The sequence below is a fragment of the Brachypodium distachyon genome, chromosome 3 (genome assembly GCF_000005505.3).
Source record: "Brachypodium distachyon strain Bd21 chromosome 3, Brachypodium_distachyon_v3.0, whole genome shotgun sequence".
Classification (NCBI taxonomy): domain Eukaryota; kingdom Viridiplantae; phylum Streptophyta; class Magnoliopsida; order Poales; family Poaceae; genus Brachypodium; species Brachypodium distachyon.
In genome coordinates this window covers 2061357-2080765 of record NC_016133.3, presented here as the reverse complement: position 1 = coordinate 2080765, position 19409 = coordinate 2061357, and the positions used below count along the sequence as shown (strand labels likewise).

At 47.7% G+C, this 19409-nt stretch overlaps 2 protein-coding genes and 1 pseudogene across 3 annotated transcripts; all 3 read right to left on the bottom strand.

The window, feature by feature from the left end:
- Positions 1 to 1009: 1009 nt before the first annotated feature.
- LOC100838595 (protein STRUBBELIG) lies at positions 1010 to 4468 on the bottom strand. 2 transcript variants are annotated; one of them, XM_024460607.1, is made up of 9 exons: positions 4220 to 4468; positions 3981 to 4110; positions 3790 to 3861; positions 3565 to 3636; positions 3388 to 3453; positions 3151 to 3216; positions 2692 to 3050; positions 2344 to 2597; positions 1010 to 2046 (listed from the first exon to the last, which is right to left on the bottom strand). In XM_024460607.1, exons 1-9 carry the CDS (start codon positions 4446 to 4448, stop codon positions 1207 to 1209), a joined length of 2088 nt encoding a protein of 695 aa, XP_024316375.1. In that variant the 5' UTR covers positions 4449 to 4468; the 3' UTR covers positions 1010 to 1206. The 2 variants fall into 2 exon arrangements, with proteins under 2 accessions (XP_024316375.1, XP_024316376.1); XM_024460608.1 differs by having other exon boundaries at positions 2344 to 2594.
- Positions 4469 to 5129: 661 nt separating this feature from the next.
- On the bottom strand, positions 5130 to 7490 carry LOC104583418 (annotated as a pseudogene).
- A 5100-nt stretch (positions 7491 to 12590) lies between these two features.
- On the bottom strand, positions 12591 to 15417 carry LOC112271825. The gene is made up of 2 exons (XM_024462003.1): positions 14091 to 15417; positions 12591 to 12972 (listed from the first exon to the last, which is right to left on the bottom strand). Exon 1 carries the CDS (start codon positions 15397 to 15399, stop codon positions 14095 to 14097), a length of 1305 nt encoding a protein of 434 aa, XP_024317771.1. The 5' UTR covers positions 15400 to 15417; the 3' UTR covers positions 12591 to 12972; positions 14091 to 14094.
- Between the last annotated feature and the right edge of the window lie 3992 nt (positions 15418 to 19409).

Here is a 19409-nt window from a genome sequence, read left to right as displayed (position 1 = left end):
CACGATTTGGCCCGGGCCGTGTTTTTTTCACGTGCCCCGGGCGGCCTGAAAAAATTCGGCCTGATGACCATGACTACACCCACCCCAAATCATTTATGTGGCGACGGTTCTCTCGCTGGTCATGTTCTTCTCCCCTTCTAGTGCCGCCGCTGCCAGCAACCACGGGCCAACGTCATTCCTTTTCCTTCCATGCACCTCACATCTCTCTCCCTCTCTACTAGTGTGGCTGCCGATAGCAACCGCCGTCGTCGACAGTCACCTCTCCCAGCATGCCGCTCTCTCTCAGCGTGTGGGGTGCTAGCAAGTAGAGGAGCAGGCAGAAGAAGGCACCCCCGGGCGCCGGCAAAGACCGTCTTTGGCTCTGTGAGGATTGCAACTGTGAAGATTGTTGAGGTCTCTGTCTCTACAATGATTGCTTCGGCCTCTGACTCTGCAACGACTGTTATGGTCTGTCACGCTGCAACGTCTGCACCCGCCTCTGGCTATGGGATGACTGTTGTGGCCTCTGCGGTAGCTGTTGTGGCTTTTGGCTCTGTGACGACTGATGTGGTCTTTGGCCATCAGAGCCTGACTGGACCCTCTGACTTTGTGACGGTTGTGGTCGCTCATTAGGTGTTTCGAGGCTAAGGGATTCTTCCTCAGAGATTGTTCGTTTACATCCTTCATACAAGGCTTACTTGTAGTAGGACCCTTACCCGGGAACTTCTGACCTGCAGCTTTGCTTGTCGACAAGCTGGACCCATTTTCTAATAGCACTATGCATCCTTTCATTGTCAAATGATGGAGCCCTTTCTCTGTTTGGGAAAGCCTCCTTTCTCTTGCTTTCAGCATGTCTTAGAGCGGAGGATGTGTTGTTGTTCAACCCATTTCCATTTGGCAATCTGGCAAGGGTGACTTGTTGGTGCCCTGCGGATTCTCAAGCGTTTTAGGGCATGTAATGTTCGATAAACTGTCTTCATGTCATCGTTTAGAAAAGATAACAAAACTTTCTGTAGTGACGTGAAACATATAAGAGAAGACAGTTTTATCGTTCATTATAAGTGCATGTCCTTCACAATGGCGTCGAGAATGGCCATGCTTAATTTGGCCGGAGGCAGCCACGAATGGATGCTGTTTGTTCTGATTGTACACATTGATTTCCATCAGATATGTGTGTTTACCGAAGAGAATTTGCATACGCTTGAACCGACTACACCTACGCCGGCGTTAGCTCTCGACCGCCGCCGCCTCCTCCATGGCGCGCCTCAGGTCCTGCACCACCTCCGCCATCGCCGGCCTGAACTCCGCCTCCCTCTGCACGCACCTGCTGACGATGTCCGCGAACCGCGACAGGGACCTGACGGCCGGGACCGACATCGACGCCCCGCCGCCGTGGCCGAGGAAGAGGCGTGGGTCGGCCATCCGCCGCAGCGCGCTCAGGTCGTGCAGCCGCGCGGCGGCCCACGGCACCAGGTCCCTCTCCCCTTGGGGACGCCGCGCGCCCTCATGGCGCCTCCGCCCCGTCAGCAGCTCCAGCATCACCGCCCCGAAATCGTAGACGTCGCCCATGGCAGCCCTCACCGGCCGATCGCCGCCGCCACCGTCGTCGTCGTCGCGCCAGAGCTCTGAATCGCCAGTGCCTGACGGCGGCGGCGGCGCGAAAGGGGTGAGGCCACATCCGGACACTCGCACCCGCCGCGCCTCGCTCTCGCTGCCGCTGATGAGGACGTGCTCCGGCCTGAAACTCCCGTGGACGACGACGGCGGCCTGACTATCCCAGCCTCCGCCGCCGCCGCAGCCATGGAGGTGCTCGAGCGCCTTGGCGGCATCGAGGGCCACGGCGATCCGAGCGTGCCACGGGAACTTAAAGCTGTCGCCGTGGATCATGTCGTCCAGTGTGTGATCGCTGAAGTGCTTGTAGACGAGCAGCCTCTGGCCGTGCTCCACGCAGCACCCCACGAGCTCTTCGACGTTGGGGTGCTCGAGTCCGGCGATGGTCTGAACATTCTCCAGGAACTCGTCGGTCGCCATTTCCGCCGCCGTGTCGCGGAGCTTCAGCACCGCCAACTGGAGGAGATGGAAGAAACAGAGATCAATGACACCAGAAGGTTTTCAGAAAAAGAAGAAAGAAGCAGAGAAGAGATCAAAACACCTGCATATATAGTACTTCCTCCGTTTCATAATTCTTGTCGAAATACTATATGTATCTAGACTCTTTAAGGAATAGATACATCCATTTTTGGACAAATTTGAGACAAGAATCATGGAACGGAGGGAGTACTAGTCAATTAGTCATCAATAACATGATCACAAACAAGTAGGAATGGATAGTTTTGGATGTGGCCCGATTTTCTTCAATCATACCTTGCTTTCTGGGTGATCTGCTATGTACACTTTGCCAAGCCGGGTTTCTCGCATTAGATTCTCGTGACCGAAGCTGTCAGTACATTGTTGCAGCGATGCGAGCGTGAAGAACCTGAAAGGAAACTGCAGATCAGACTGGCTGTCTTCTTCTGAACTTCCCTGGACAGTGTTGTCTGCAACAATGGTTGACATGCTGCTGTTCTTCACAGGTGGATGTGCCGATGGACCCACAATTTCTTCCTCTGCGGTGACTACTGTGATCAAACAATGACCATTGGTATAAGATTATACAAGTAGGTTCCTAATTGTTTGGTAACAAATTTTTAGCTTAATTTTTTTTCCATGTACCTGTGCAGTGTTCTTTCTCAAGGTTGGCAGCTGCATCTAACATGGGAGGCCAGCTCGGTGTGTTCATCACAATTCTTCTCAGATACCCTCCATGGGTGGACCTCTCCTGCCGCTGTTTCGACACGGTGAACATGGTCACGAGGACGGCAAAGGTCAGCGAACCGGCAGCAAGAACGCTGAATCCGGCAGCCTTTGCCGGGGAGACCTTCTTGCCATGTCGTGGACCACCACTGTCTGCGGTGCCCTGTGAAGTAACTGCTGGAATTACATTTATATGAGGTTGTGCAGCTGAAGGAGGCGATGTGGACGACGACGAAGACGGAGAGGACCCCGGAAGGGTGAAATGGTTGCCGTTTTTTCTGCAGAAAATTCAGTTAGAGAAACAATGGTATGCCAGGCAGCCACTAGTGAGAGAGCTCTACTGATCCTTGAGAAAACAGAAAAGGTTGCAGTTCTTACAGGAATTTTGGGATGGTGAGCAGCTTCTCTGGGATTGGTCCTGAGAAAAGATTGTTCTCTACGTTCCTGCAAATGCTCACAGATCAGGAATACACTGCGAGAACAAAAATGCAGCAACAAGAGGGTGATAACAATGTTAGAACTAGTGCGATCTTTGCTTGATGATGATAATGTGTTGTTTGTCTCATTAGAAGGATTATTAGTATGACGATCTGTGTAAAGTGACAAAGCAATTACAAGTCTTTCAGGGGAAGATCTCCTAGCACATCAAGCGTCCCGGTTAGCCTGTTGTTCTGCACATGCCTGTAACACATTACACATTCAGAACAAAAAAGAAATGTATGGCGCTGCACCATCAATTAGCAAATAAGAATACTTATTACTGACAAGGATCGATCCTACTCGATTACTCACAGCGTCGAGAGGGATCCGAGCTTCGCCATCGTGTCCGGGAGCTTGCCAGTGAGATTGTTCGACGATATATCTCTACAACATGAATACAACCCAAGAACAATTGACCATAAGTGAGATCAAAATTAACTTATTTTTCCGAAAAGGAAGGCCCGAACCTCCTGGAAGATCAAAATTAATTAGTAGTGGATGGAAAACAAAGGTAAATATGATGCGGGAACCACGAACAATCTTGTGATGGCATTGAGCTTCCCCAGTGCATCGCTCAGCTTCCCTTCTAGCCCCGTGCCTCGGAGCTCTCTGTCAGGTTCCAACAACATTTGTCACCGTCAGCGTAAGCTTTTGGGTTAGCTGACTGGTGCATGATAATACTTGATACAGTCATACAGGTAACAAAGTATCCGAGATAAGGCGCATACATTGCGGTTATGTTGGGGCCGACGCACTGCACCCCCTGCCACCTCTCCTCGCAGGGGTCTCCTCCCGAGGCAGACCATCCACGGAGGTCCGGCAAGCCCAGCGACACGTACAGTTCATTCACTGCATCAACTGCACCAGCAAATTCAGAGAAGAATCAAAGTTAGCCTTCCATGCATTGCAAGGTCTCAGTGGAGGTGACCGCGAAGGAGCTGGAGTTCGGGGAGTTTCAGATTCTTACCATCTTGTTGGTTCGTGTAGGAGGGGCCGAAGAACGGGATGGGGAACGGGAACATCTGCGAGCATGAATGCTCGAGCACAGAGCAAAAGGTGAGACATAGGAGGATCCCCGCCGGCGCTATAGTACCTCGCATTGTCTCCATGGATGGAAAGCTTGACGGTCTAACAATGGCAGCGAAGGAAGAAGACGAGTAGCAAGCCACACAGCCCAGGCCGTCATATATACACATATGCAAGTGATGGAATTTCTTGAGCACGTGCACCAGCATGGAGTATAGTATAGACAGTATGATGAGCGTCTGACCAGCTACCTGTTGACTGACCAGGTGCTTTTGTCTAGCTGTGTGTGAATGGGTTCACGACTACTCCTGGTCTTACGTTTCTTCAGACATGCTCTGCAAGTTAAACCCTGCAAAACGAAATCGGTCTGCAAGGTTGGAGAAAAGGGGCAGAAGTTCTAGAGCAATTGTGCCTTGTGGGAACATATTTTCAGGCAAAGACATTGTAGCCACTTGCCAGCCATGCCTAATTGGGCTGCACTTTGATAAAAATGTATCAGGCTTGTGTCGCTAACATGCCGGGTCTGATGCAAACTAAAGTGGGGGTATGTGATCAAATCACTGAAGCATGGGTCAGGTCATTGAAACAAAGAATAGTAACTGAGATAACCCAGGAAAATTAGGTGTTCAATATAGCAGAATATTTTCCAATATATCTATTGCCATGGATAAATGAATGCTAGTATGCTCGTCTATTTTTCTGATTGCCTCGACATGTGATGGCAAGTAGCAATTGCCAAACAAGACATGAATACAGATCACTGTTGCCTTCCTGACTTTGACAAGGCATCCAATTACCCAAATTCAAACCCGAAAACTAGCATGGGCAGAGCAGGCATCCAATAGTACACAAGGCGAAACCTGAAAACTAGCATGAGCAGAGCAATACAACCAGCCAGGGCCATTCTCCTAAGTCCGAACGCAAAAGAGAAATACGCCTCTCACATATAGTGCCCAACAAATTTTCACCTTGCTTACATACGCCGTTGTTTTTGCAAAACAGACCGGCAAGTTCACCTTGCTTACATCATGCCTTGCTTTATAGGCTTAATACCCAACATATATAGCAAAGTACATGATGGCTAATTCCAGAAAAATATATCAAGGCTATTATCTGGACAGGATATTCACAGCACCATCTTGTCCATTCCTCCTTTCTCCTCAAAGGCACCGGTTGCAAGGCCCAAATAAGAGACTCCCCAACCAAAGTGAGTTTATCCCTGTAGAGATATTTAGTTCAATAAGCAACACAGCTAGATGCAATAGAAATATTTCCTTCCACAGTTTCACAGTACACGAATGCAAAATAGAAAATACAGATTAGTTTAAAACTAGGCAACATAAGCTGCTCAATCATGCTTCGAAAGAGTCTCGGAGCCATCTTATTCCAGTTGGGAAACAGCATACATAAAAATCAGCACGAACATAGGATTCGAATGTCTCTCAAACATCAACTGATGCACACAAATTTGGTGGGATATAAATGTGTTTCCTGTTATATATGGAGTAATTAATTTGACCCGTTGCATGGAAATTGTCGAACAGGACAGAAACAAATCATGACTACCTTCCATGGTTTACAAGGTCTCCTACTATCATAAAATGCTAACTTCCTACATGAAACAATCAGGACAACAAAGCACAGCTGACATAAACAAAATATACTTACCACGTCATCAAACATAAACAAAATAAACTTACCACTTCATATACTCGGTTTTGACAATGATGGAGGGAAGCCGAAGTACCAGTATACATGTTCCCAATTGAAGAATTGGCTCCTCCTCCTACAAACCTTCGTAAGTTTAGAAGTCTGGACCTCCAGCGAAAAATAATCTACATCCCACTCAGTCCCTGACAGCTCCGCAAAGCAATGATTATCCATATCCAATTGGTCTTCTGTGGTGGCTCCAAGGAAAAAGAACCCCTCAGCTGCGCCCAACGAGTAATAGTCATACTGGCCGGGCAATGGTATAATATTCTCCAGCTGCCATTCGTTGGAAGGTTGACCATTATTTGGCTGAGTGGTATGGTAGAGATGACATTTGGGCTGCTATCACCTACTAGAGAAAACATCTCAAGGGCTCCTTCTCTACCCTCTACAATGCAGAAGGGTATACTTCTGCTCTCGCCAGGCCGATTTCTGACTGTATAATCGAGAGGATCATCTTCTTGGCAAGGCATACATCTGAGCTGTATATGGTAGCCAGTACGATCGACAACTGTGGAAAACTCCATTCTCTGCGTGTCCAGCACGAACAAAGCGTCCAGACATGGCGCTGCCGGTGCAAAATAGAAGCAGCCACGCACGCAGAACAAACAAGAAAATCCGGTAAGGTAGGAAGGGACCCCATACTCGTCAAAAGGATAGCTCAGGGATGCAGCTATACACCATTGCTGTGTGACAGACGAGAAGACAATCGCGACCAGCTTGGTGTCAAAGCGTGAAACACATATCACCTTGAATGACGTCTCATCCTCATCCTCGTCGCTAATGGGAGCGAGGATGGGCACGTTTTCATGAGGGTCCTTCCCCTGGACAGCCAGGCCCGTTGGTATGTGTGGAAGCAGCAGGTAGCGCCGTGACAAAGGATCGCACACCGCGAGGATTGGGAATCTATCCAAAGATTCGATGGACTCGAGGAGGACCCGGCCGTCGCGGATGTCGCTGGGTTTCCAGCCCTTGCGGTATCTGGGTCTCCGGCCCTTACGGTCGCGGGGCTCGGGGACGAAGGAGTAGGTGAAATCAGCGCCGTCGGCGACGGCGCGGGCGAGAGGGGCGGAGGGGTGGGGCGCCTGGGCGGGATGGAAGCCACGTGGGTCGACGCACCCGAGGGTCGGGCTGGCGAGGGGAAACCGGTGGCCACCTGGGTGGACGAAGCCGAGGAGCGGCGGCGGGTGGAGCTTGCGGTAGCGCCGGAGGAAGAAGCGCTCGGTGATGATGCTGCGGAAGGAAACGGAAGCCATGGAGGTGCGGGCGAGCGCGGCCGGGGTAGGCAGGCGGAGGAAGATCTCCTCCAGGATTTCGTCCATGAGGTGCGGCGCCGCCGGATCCATGGTCGGCGGCCGGGACCGCCACCGCTCGCCGGGCGGGGTGTGGAGGAGGGAGAGGAAGGGGATCGGAGGTTTAGGGTTTGTCTCGCCGGAGCACGGCGGGTGAGCGTGAGGAGAATGGAAACGTCAACCGTTGATCGGAAAAATCGAGTTGAACCGAAATCGAGATCGTGCGCGCTTTAAAAAAAAAATACTCTCTGTGTTGCTAAGTGATTCAAATTTGTCTAAATATGAATGTATCTATAGAAAAAATCTTTTAGATACTAAGTAATATTTCGTCACTTAATATGGGACGGAGCTGGTATATGGTTTTATTTATTCAACACACAAACTATTACCTCCATCCGGAAATAAGTGACTAGAATTTGTCTACATTCGTATATATCTACTGTATAGATACACGTGAATCTACACAATCCGATTCACTTATTCCGGACGGGAGGAGTACAATTGATCGAGAAAACTAAAACGGCAACTAAGATCTCAGATAAATTGAATTTACCTCAAAAACCATTGAAACCAATTTCTCTAGTTGCGTCATTTGCATTTTAATATTTTCTAAAATCTCTGGTGCCGAAACATTAGTACATGATGACACCTGCAAAAGTTGGACAAACTTAGTAGGTTTTTGTAGACCTGCATGAGACACCCACCCCAATGAGTGAGGACCTAATATGGTTTATTGTGTGGTGGCAAAGGACACACCCCGTACAAGACAGTTTGTCGAACCGTTGAATCATGACCGAATCAAGGAGAAAGATGATCGAATCATGATATTATGTGCCGTGAGATCTACATGGAATAGACTATAATAGTCCCATGAGAGCAAGGGTTTTTTGAGCCAAGAGACCTTAATCCGTACATCGCCGCCTCAAAAAACCGTTAGAACGTCACCGTCAAAGACAAAAAAAAAACATACAACAAATGTACAAAAACAATATGACAGATATGTGGTTTGCCTCACATGGTGACGCCTAAGAGACGAGGCGAATCAATGGAAACTGAATGGATGAAAGAACAAAATAAACGAAATCTGCACTGCAATCATAAGCAATCTTGTGACGGAGGTAGGGCTGGCTAACGAGCACGCTCGGTTCGTTAAGAGCTCAGTTCATTAAGCTCGGTTCGTTAAGAGCTCGGGTCGTTAAGATCGTTATCGTTAACGATCTGAAATCATTGTTCGGCTCAGTTCGTTAAGAGCTCGCGAGCGCTCGTTAAGCTCATTAAAAACTCGTTAAGATAATAGATGGCATGTAGATCTAAATTTTTGGGCATTACCTATTTGCTTGGGATAAATTTTGACACCAAATCTATACCTATCTCTATCTAAATTTTTTTGACCGTTCCCTTCACCACGCGTTTTCGTCGCCTGTCAACCTTTCCTTCCCGCCTCGCTCGATCCCTCACCCCACGCTCGCCTCGCCCGATCCCACGCCCCTGTCTCACCACCTAGCAAGCCCAGCACCCTGCCAGCAGGCCGAACTCATCCTATACAATCACGAAATGCCACGGCACCCATCGGCATCCATACAACAATCACGAACTGAATCCAACCACGTTAGCTTGCCGTTTGGTTTCGTAGGAACAAACCAAGACACACACGATTCCTTTTAAAAAAACAAAACCCACACGATTCCGTTTAAAAAAACGAGATCATCGGAGACCCTTTCTAATCCAACATAACTACTTCCCCTGACGCATCGGAGAAAACACAATTAAAAGGCCAAAGGTATCTCTTCGCACATTTGACCTTGCTCTACTGCTTTGGTGGTGCTCGTTATCTGTAGGTGCAACGGCAGATTGATTCTGTGATGCAGCATATGGTCCAGCATGCGGTGGCTCCTTCCATCCGAGAGCCGACGGCTCTGGCCTACAGGCTCTATGTTGTCAGACACCGTTTAATTCCAGAGAAAATAGGGGAACGTGTTCGTTCTCTCAGCCTTCATCCCCGGCGTGTTGATCTGGGCCAACGGGAGCCGCTACAACAACGCACGCTATGGGGAATGATTGAGAAAGGGAAAAGGAAGAGAAGGGCCGTGGGATACGGTTCAGAGCACCTGGACGGGTCACGGGCCGAGGAGGCATCGTCGAGGGCGGAGATTGCGGCGGCCGGCGCGTGGGTGTGCTGCTTTTGGCACGAGGAGTAAGACGGGCACGCGCGCGCGTGCAGGCATGGGATGGACGTGAAGGGGCGCGTAGAGATAAACAAAAACTTTTCCTACGCGAACTCCCAAGATCTAGCCGAGGTAGAAGGCCACGAGGATTACCACTAGACGCGCAGTTGCGGATTATCGATGCGGCGCCTTGATGCAGTGCAGTCCCTCGATCCGATCCAGCCGATCCAATCCCGCGATCGTCGAAGTGCTGAACGTACAACACCTCTGCCGGTATCCACACGTGCGAGGAGGAACTCCGGCGGCGGACTGCTAGGTCCGGTGCGACGGTTGGACTGAATGGGGCTAGGGTTCTCAACGCATGAGAGTGGAAAAATCGTGTACCTTAGGCATCCCACGCCCCTGCTTATATACCGAGTGGAAGTGGGCTCCAGCACTTGTGGCCCATCCACTCCGCGAGTCCAATTCGCATTGTCAGCCCAATTCCGGTTCGGGTCCAACCCGACCAAATACTTGCTCCCGCTCTTAAGTGTGTGACCCCGCAGGCTCATGGCGACTTGGACATGATTGGAGTCCGACTCTCAATCGATCAATCGGTAGCGGCTCCTAGCAGAACATGCCGACTCCTAAGTACCATCGAGTCATGACGACGTACCTTCCAATGTGACATACGTCTTAGTCCCTTTTGCCTCACGATATACCTTGTCAAACTATAGGCGATTAATCGTCATCCCTTTAATAGTTCAACTCTCTTCTCGATCTGTGATATACGATTCATCCGACTAACTCTTAGTCGATCGACCCGGTTAGCAGTTAACCAAGTCGTGCATGGCCATGCTTTCCGAATCATATCACTCGAGAGGGCCCAGAGAATATCTCTCCAGTCGGAGGGGCAAAATCCCATCTTGGTTATCCACATCACACAGCTTGATTCTCAGTCAACCCGAACTCTGCCTTTATAACTGCCCTGTTACGGAACAACGTTTGACAGAACCTAAGTTGGTGATCCACAACTCGGATTGTGCGATAACCTCAGGTCTAAGGATTACATTGATTGAGACATGCAAATGACGACCTACTCGTTGCATCTCAATATGGGTCAGTCCGACTCGCTAAACTCTTTAGCCGAGTCCGTGTAAGCTGGAATGACATCACCATGCCCATGACAAGTGGAACCGAGTCATCAGCCAACTTTCACATTAGTCTAGGTTATGTGTCCAGCACAACCTCAATGACTAAGGATAATTTAGTATGAACAACATGAATACATAGTTCCACAATCAAATCACATATTCAATGATACATATCAGATGTTCAAACAAGGACAACTTAATAATATTTATGAATACATTGGGAATTACATCATACATGATTGCCTCTAGGGCATATTCCCAACAGGACGCTCTCAGGGAAGCTGGCCCAAGAGCGAGAATGGGTGTGGTCCAAGAGAAAAAAAAAAGAGAAGACCCAAAAGTGCCTTGGCTGGGCTGTGGCAGCGCACGGGTATTCTGCTAGTAGAATATAAAAAGTTAAACAATGCCATAAAGATTAGAAATAACACAACAAAAGAGAAACAATAACATAATTCCAACAACAAAATAAGTTTCAGTAGCCACTCACAAGCGATGTACGAGACGAGCTCGCTAACGAGCTTAACGAGCGCTCGCCGAGCTCGCTTGTTAAGGTCGTTAAGCTTAACGATCTGAAAGAAAGCCCTGTTTGGTTCGTTAGTTAACAAACCGAGCCCTTAACAAACCGAATTAGCGAGCGTTTAATAAGATTATCGAACTTCAGTCTTTTTGTCCAGGCCTAGACGGAGGCGAGCTTCCCCAGTGAGTGCCTCACTCAGCTTCCCTTCCAGCCCCCGTGTGTCTGAGCTCTGTCATTTTCCACTAGGTGCTTGCCTAGCTGTGCTGTGAGTGGATCACGTTCGCTTCGCCTGTGTTTCTGGAAACATGATCCGCAAGTTAATTCCTTGCAAACAAAATCAGACTGCATGGTTGGAGAAAACTCAGAAAAGGGCGAGAAGTTCTAATGCTGATTCCCAGTCAGAAAACTTGGTTAACCGTTAAACCAATCAATTATACACTAAATCATGCATAGATACATCCAAATTTTGACAAATTTGAAACATCTTTTGTTGAACGGAGGGAGTAGTTTATATGGAAAAGGCCATTTTGTAAAGCCTCGGTGGTGGCAGAGAAGGGATGGAGGAGAGAGGGGCAGGGGCGGTAGAAAAGGATAAGAGCAAATAAAGAAAACAGAGGAAGAGATAGGCACGTCACTGATCCGGGTTAGATGGTGCTCCACAAATCGGGAGGAAGCACACGGATTGTGTGCTTTCTACCAGAAAATCCAATTCACCTCCCTTCTCTTCCTTTCATTTTTGGTAGTCGTACATATTTTACGTCAGAGTTTTTTTTCTTCCCTTCCCTCCCTTTCTTTTTGGAAATTGCAGCCCACAACAAACCTAAAGGCCCAATAACAAACTCTTATATAAATATGACCAACACAACTCTAGTTTCCAAACACAAATCCTAACCGTCCCCAACGCGATCCTCTCCTTCCGCTAAGCAGTCGCCGCCGACCCTGCATCCAGTTCTCCCTCTCCACTCCGGCCGTAGGCCGCACTGCTCTCGCACCCATTTCCCGCTCCCTGACCCTAACAAGTTGTGCTCGATCCCTAATACTCGCTGCCGTCGGATCCGGTTCCCGTCCCATGAGGCGCGCGTCGCTACCGAGTGTCCTCCTCCCGCTCCCCCGTGGGCATCAATGGCGGAAGGAACAAGACCCATGTCTCAGCCGGTACCACCGGCCCGAACAATACACAAAGGCTTCCTCCTCCCGCTCCCCCGTGGCCCTGCCCCGTCACCCCCGAGCATCGCCTCCCTTCTCCCCCGAGCCGCGCCACCGTATAATGATGATAAGAATCGTTGAAAAGTATGCCCTAGGTAACTGAAACAAAGGACATGTGCCAAACAACATAGACAAATAAAGCGAATGCGTGTCAAAATCTAAACTAGCACATCATCACCAAAACAAATTTAATAAGGAGTATCTTACAAGGTGTAGACAAATCAATGTGGCGACTGTCAAATATGGGCAATGACAGTCAAGCAGAAATAAATCATCAAATGCATAAAAATTAGATGAGGCATGAACACAATGAGCAGAACATAAGGTGGCTGCAACCACGAGGTCGAGTCCTGTACAAGAACAAGTGTTGTGGCCACAAACCGCACCAACACATTAAGCCATGGCCATTCTTAGCCACATAAGAAGAGTATAACTCTACACATTAGACTTCGACAAATCCGGTGACAACATGTCTAGATTAAATATGCTTAATAACAACACAGCAAAGTACATAAACGCAAATTCTTAACTAAGACTGAGTAATACCAAGGCTCTAGTACTATATCTAGCCAGCATATTTCGCAGTACCAACTTGTCCATCCTCCATTTGTCCTCAAAAGCTTCAGATGCATGGCCCAAATAAGAGACCCAAAAGCACAGCGGCTTCATCCCTGCATATATACTTGGTTCAAATTAATATGCAACTCAGGTAGTTGCAACAGAAACCATCGCTTCTATAGTTAATTGAAAATACAGTACAGTTTAAGACTAAAGGCACATAAGCTGCATGTGCACTCTGTTTCGAAAGAGTCCAGAGTTATCTTATTCCAGTTGGGAAGCAGAATACACAAGTAGCAGAAACATACAATGTGAATGGTAAATAAAAGGAAGATGTGAATGCTCTTCAAACATTAACTGACAGACTGTCACAAACAGGTTAAGCCAATTTGGTGGGACATAGAAGCTTTTCAGCTATGAAATGAAAATGTGTCTTTATTTGCCCTGTTGCATGTCAATTGTTGAACAGAACTCAGCAAATCGTGACCACCTTCCATGGTTTGACATGCTATCATAATATCATAAAACAGTAACTTTCTACATGAACAATTTGGGTCCACAACTAATCATAATGTAGTCCGCCTGGACAAAGCCATGGTATCGATGTTGGAATTCAAACTTCAAAGCATCAGCACATCTAGAAGTGCCTACATTGAACAACAGCCATCAGAGCTGCCATTGTTGCAACTCCTCAGACGCCAGCATATGGTCGAACCCAAATACCAGGATCAAGGATAGAAAAAGAAGGGGGGGAAGTCTGACTTGAGGAAACATAATTGAACAAAACAATACATTGCACAATTAGAAAGGGCAAAGGGTTGACCCAAAAGTCCACGAGGGGCAAATGATCAATTAGGAACGGAAGGGGCAACCAATAGAGGTACATTACATCTATTAGAGGGACAAACTATCAATTAATAATCCTATTCCAGTTAAGAAGCAGTATACAGTATACACACATAATAGCAGAAACATAACATGCGAATGGTAAATTAATGTTTTTCTGGAACTTATGTGCAGGTTATGCAAATTTGGTAGGATATATATGCCTTTCCTCATATGAAATAAAATTATTTCTTATTTGCCTGGTTGGATGGTAAATTGGTAATTGCTGAACAGCATGGAAACAAATCACGATCACCTTCCTAGTTTGACAGTTCCCATAATAGCATAAGATTGTAACTTCATACATGAACAATCAGGAAAACATAAATAAGCGAAATAGACTTACCACTTCATATACTTGGTTTTGACAATGATGGGGGGAGGCCGAAGTACCAGTAAACATCTTCATAATGGAAAAATTGGCTCTTCCTCCTACAAATTTTCGTAATCTTAGAAGTTTGGACCTCCAGCGAAAAATAGTCTACATCCCAACCAGTCCTCGACAAACACACTGGGGAGTCTATAGCGATGTACAGCTGATCTTCTGTAGTGGCTCCAAGGAATAAGAATCCCCCAGCTGCGCCCAAGGTGAAATAGTCATACTGGCCGGGCAACGGTATAATATTCTCCAGCTGCCATTCCATGGAAGATTGATCGTTTTTTAGCTGAGTGGTATGATAGAGATGAAACGAGCCTTCTGGACTGTGATCACCAACTAGAGAGAACATCTCAAGGGTTCCTTCTCTGCCCACTACAATGGCAGGCAAACTTCTTGGCTGGCCAGGCCTACGTCTGCACAGCATATCATTTCTGGCGAGAACTTCGTCTGCCTGTCCAGGCAGACTTCTGAGCTTCATGTGGTACCCAGTGCGATCATTGACTGTGGAGAACTCCATTGTTTGTGTGTTTATCATGAGCAACTTGTCCATCCAAGGCCACGTCGAGTAGAAGCATCCGCGCACGTAGTCTAAACAGGACAAGCCACGGCAACCCAAAGCAGCCATGAAATGGGGAGATTCCGTGCCCAAAGATGTCCAACTGCGAGATGCAGCTATACACCATTGCGGTGCAACGGACGAGAAGACGAACGCAACCAGCTTGGTTTTATAGCAGGCAAAGACAAACACCCTGAACGACGTCTCGTCTTCACCCTCCTCACCAACGGGAGCGAGGACGCGCACGATCTCAATAGGAAACTCTGCTTCCAGGACTAACAGGTCCTTATGTATGGGTGGAAGAAGCACGGAGTGGCGTGACAACGGATCACACACCGCGAGGTTCATTCTGAAGTATTTCAGACCCAAGCGGTGTTCCTGGAGAAGGACGCGGCCGTCGCGGGCGTCGACGGATCTCCAGCGCTCGTCGTTAGGGCTGGGGACGAAAGAGTAGGTGAAATCGGCGGCGGCAGCGAGGGAACTGGCGAGCGGGGCGGACGGGTAGGGCGGCTGGGCGGGGTGGAAGCCGTGTCGGTCGACGAAGCCGAGGAGCGGCGGCGGGTGGCGCTTGCGGTAGCGCCGGAGGAAGGGACGCCCGGTGATGATGCGGCGGAAGGATAAGCAGGCGGTGGAGGCGCGGACGAGCGCGGCCGGAGTGCGCAGGCGGAGGAAGATCTCCTCGAGGATCTCGTCGACGAGGTACGGCACCGGCGGTGCCATGGCCGGTGGCCGCGGGAGGAATCGGGACGGGTGATTAGAGCAACTCCAGCGGATGCCCTGTATGACCCCCAATGGTTAAATTTGGGGCTTTTGGGCCCAAAACCACTCTGCAGCAGAAGTCCAATCTCATGCCCCATATCCGCGAGCGTCCCAAATCCCGATCGGGATCTCTCATATCGGCGAGCGCGCTCGGGATCCCCCATCCGGCAACCACCGAGGCGGAGATCTCCCTCCTGCGCGTTCCTCTGCTCTGCGCCTCCGCCCAGGTATTCTTCTTCTGCATCTTCTTCTTCTTTGCTGTCGAGAGGGGCAAGGGTGCAGGGTAGGCTCGCGGGCGTTGGAAGGGAGCAGAGGGGAGGGAAGAGGGGCGCGGGCTGAGGATCTGGGCGGAGGTGGAGGGGCACGGGCACGGGATTGGGCTGGCGGCGCTGCTGTCCAGAGGGAGGAGGAGAAGAGGGGAGGGGCGCGGGCAGGGGATTGGGCTAGCGGGGCTGCTGTCCAAAGGGAGGAGGAGAAGAGGGGAGGGGCGCGGGCGAGGGAAGAGAGAGGCGCCGGGGAGGGAGGAGGAGAAGAGGGAAGCGCCGGTGGTCCTGTCCAACGTGAGAAGGAGCGCTTGGGATGGCAGAGATGAGAGAATGCAGCGCAATTTTGATCACTCTTGCATATGACATTGCAAATTGAAGCAAAGTTTTGTACAAATAGAAATGATATTTGTCTACCATTTGTGAAATTACAGAGTGCTGTGATGGATTCTCAAGATGATGCAATGGGTATGTATACCAGTTTATTGAGTGAGAGAGTCGGCGTTGATGAAGTTTGGGATGACACTCACAATTACAGCCCAATTGGAGAGCAACCAATGCCAACTGAAATTGTTACTCCTCCGGTGAGACCAAACAACAAGTGAACAAAAAATTTCACCATTGAGGAAGACCAAGTGTTGGTCTCGGCATGGTTGTATGCTAGTTTGGATCCAATAGTAGGGAATGAACAAAAGAATGCTACTTATTGGAAGAGAATTCATGAGCAATATGAATTGCACAAGCCTGAAGGAAGTGACCGCAACATTAGTTCTCTCACACACCGTTGGGCTGTTGTGAAGGAACAAGTTGGCAGATTTTGTGGTTGTTTTCAGCAGATTACAAATAGGAATGCAAGCGTGAAGACGGAACAAGATAAGGTAATGCATTTTTATATCATTTCACTTTGATAGTACCTTCTTATCTTTTGTTCAAGTAGAGTTATTTTAACGATAATGTGCAGATTGTTGTTCAATGTACAAAGCAACAGACAAGTCTAAAAGACCATTTGTTTTGTTGCACTGTTGGAGCATGCTACGTTTCAATAAAAAATGGTTAGCTCAAATTGATAGGTCATCTCAAAGTAATAAAAAACAAAAGTCAAGCTCCAATGCAAGTCCAAGTATGTCTACTCCAGGAACCGACACAGTACATATTGATGAATCTGAAACTACATCTCCAGCCAAAGCGGATCACATGAAGAGACCTATTGGCAAGAAGGCGGAGAAAGAGCGGCAACGTCGAGGTTAAAATGTTATCTCTAGTGATGATAGTTCTGTTGTGATGGCTTTGGATCTTGTGTTTTCAAAGAGGACGGCGGTGGAAGAAGCAAGAGACATGGAAAGACGGGCAAGAGAGGAAGCAAGAGAGATGGCAAGAAATGCAAGAGAGGAAGCAAGAGAGGCAGGAAAAAAAGAGCGTTATGTTGGAGTACTTGCAATTGAGAGAGAAAGTTTGAATTGGAGAAGATAAATCAGGAAATGGAAATCATGAACAAGGACTTAAGTTCTATGGATGTGGACCAACAAGAATACTACAAGCTGTTAAGACGTGATATCATTGCTTATGGACGATCTAAATGAACTATTTGTTGTATGCAGAATATTTGTTGTATGGACTATTTGTGGGTATATCCCATCTGCAAGGTAATACCCCATTGAATAATTGTTTCCATTGACAATATAATTAACTTCTGGAGCTTGTCCTTCTACCAGCCTTGCAAAGATAGGGGAACGGTGAAGAACATTGATGTCATTCAGAGAGCCTGGTAAACCAAAGAAGGCATGCCAAATCCAAAGATCTTGTGAAGCAACGGCTTCAAGAATGATTGTGGGCTCCTGGACATGGCCAATATACATACCTTGCCATGCCGAAGGGCAATTCTTCCACTCCCAATGCATACAATCGATACTTCCTAGCATTCCAGGAAAGCCTCTGCTTTCTCCAATTGCAAGCAACCTAGCAGTACAGCTTCATCTGGAGATCTAAGATACTCTTCTCCAAAGATTTCAACAATAGCTTTAACAAATCTTCTCAAACTCTCTAAAGCAGTACTTTCTCCAATCCGAACATACTCATCTGTAGCATCTGCCGCTACACCATAAGTCAACATTCGGAATACCGCGGTTACCTTTTGCAGAGATGTTAACCCAAGAACTCCAGCGGCATTTCTCCTTTGCAGAAAATAGCCATCATGTTCCCGCACAGCTTGTACAATGCGGAAAAGCAGCGGCCGAGCCATCCGGAACCTGTGTGAACAAAGATATATAATGAAATGCAGACAAGATAAACAACAAAAATGCTAACAAATAAAAATGTACGCATTGCATACCTTCTCCGAAAGAATGGTGGCCCATAGATAGGATGTTGTGCAAAGTAGTCTTCAAGTAATCTAGCATGCCCGGCTGCCCTATTGCGGTGTATGACCTGACGCCCTGGCACAGAACAGCCATGGCGTCGAGGATTCAACCGCATGTTCTGATGAAGAACTAAGGCTGCCGTAGCAACCATTAGTTCGTCGTCGTAGCGGTTGTCCTCGTCGTCGTACTGGTTGTCCTCGTTGCCGTCATCTTCATCTGACAACGACGAGCTCACGCATTGCCAAAGTAAGCTGCGACTCATTGTGTGAGTTGTGTGAGGGGAGATTCAGAGATGGGTGGAGAGTGAATGGACAATGGCTTCACAGCTTCATATATATAGGAAAAATATAGCCGTTTGAAAAAGAGCTGTTCAAAATATAGCTGTTGGAAATATAACCGTTGGAAATATACCCGGTATAGAAGATTTCGTAATTTATAAAGACTATGTTAATTAAAATATAATATTATAGTGTACTTAAATAATTAATTATGAATAAAATAAAACATTTTAATTTAATTATATGCGTTTCAAATATACGATTTCAAATCGACTCATTTGAAATATTGAAGTTTAGCAAATCGGTTGAAAGATATGAATATAATATAGACAAATCATGGGGAATCTGCCGAAGAGTGTTGTGATTTGGGGGGGGGGGGGGGGCAAATGGTATAGGGGATCCTCATATATGAGATTTAGGGGATGGGATATAGGGAAGCTCCTGGAGTTGCTCTTAGGGTTTGGGGTGCTGTGAAGGCATGAGTCGGGGAGAGTGACCGAGCGAGTGTGCGCCCCGCAGCCCGTATAGCAACCGCCGTGGATTTTTTTTCTTTTCTTTTTATCTTGAAATGTTACTCCGTACTCCCTCCGTTCCATAATTCTTGTCTCAAATTTGTCTAAAAATAGATGTATCTATTCCTAAAAAGCGTCTAGATACATGTAATATTTCGACAAGAATTATGAAACGGAGGAAGTACTAATTATTTTTATCGTAGATACATTAGTACAGTAGTATTCCTGCATTGCAAAATAGTTCATGATGGAATGAATACATCAGACAGCTCTTGTTAATCGTCGCGTGATCATGGGTCTTCTCTTGTGCTCGTTTCACAGGTGTGCTTAAGTGCTATTGGACGATATCGTCGAGGTGGATGTGTTGTCATCGACCATTGTTTGTTGTCTTTTGAGCACACGAAGAAAGCCAAGGAATATAAGACAGCAAAGCCAATGCAGGACTAAAACGTGAAGTCTTCTTTCTTTGAGTAGTCGAATTGGTGGAACACAGTCCACGACTTATCATCGAGGAGGCCGGTATCCAATTGAAATCCACACGAGTGGAGCTTCCTGAGCGAA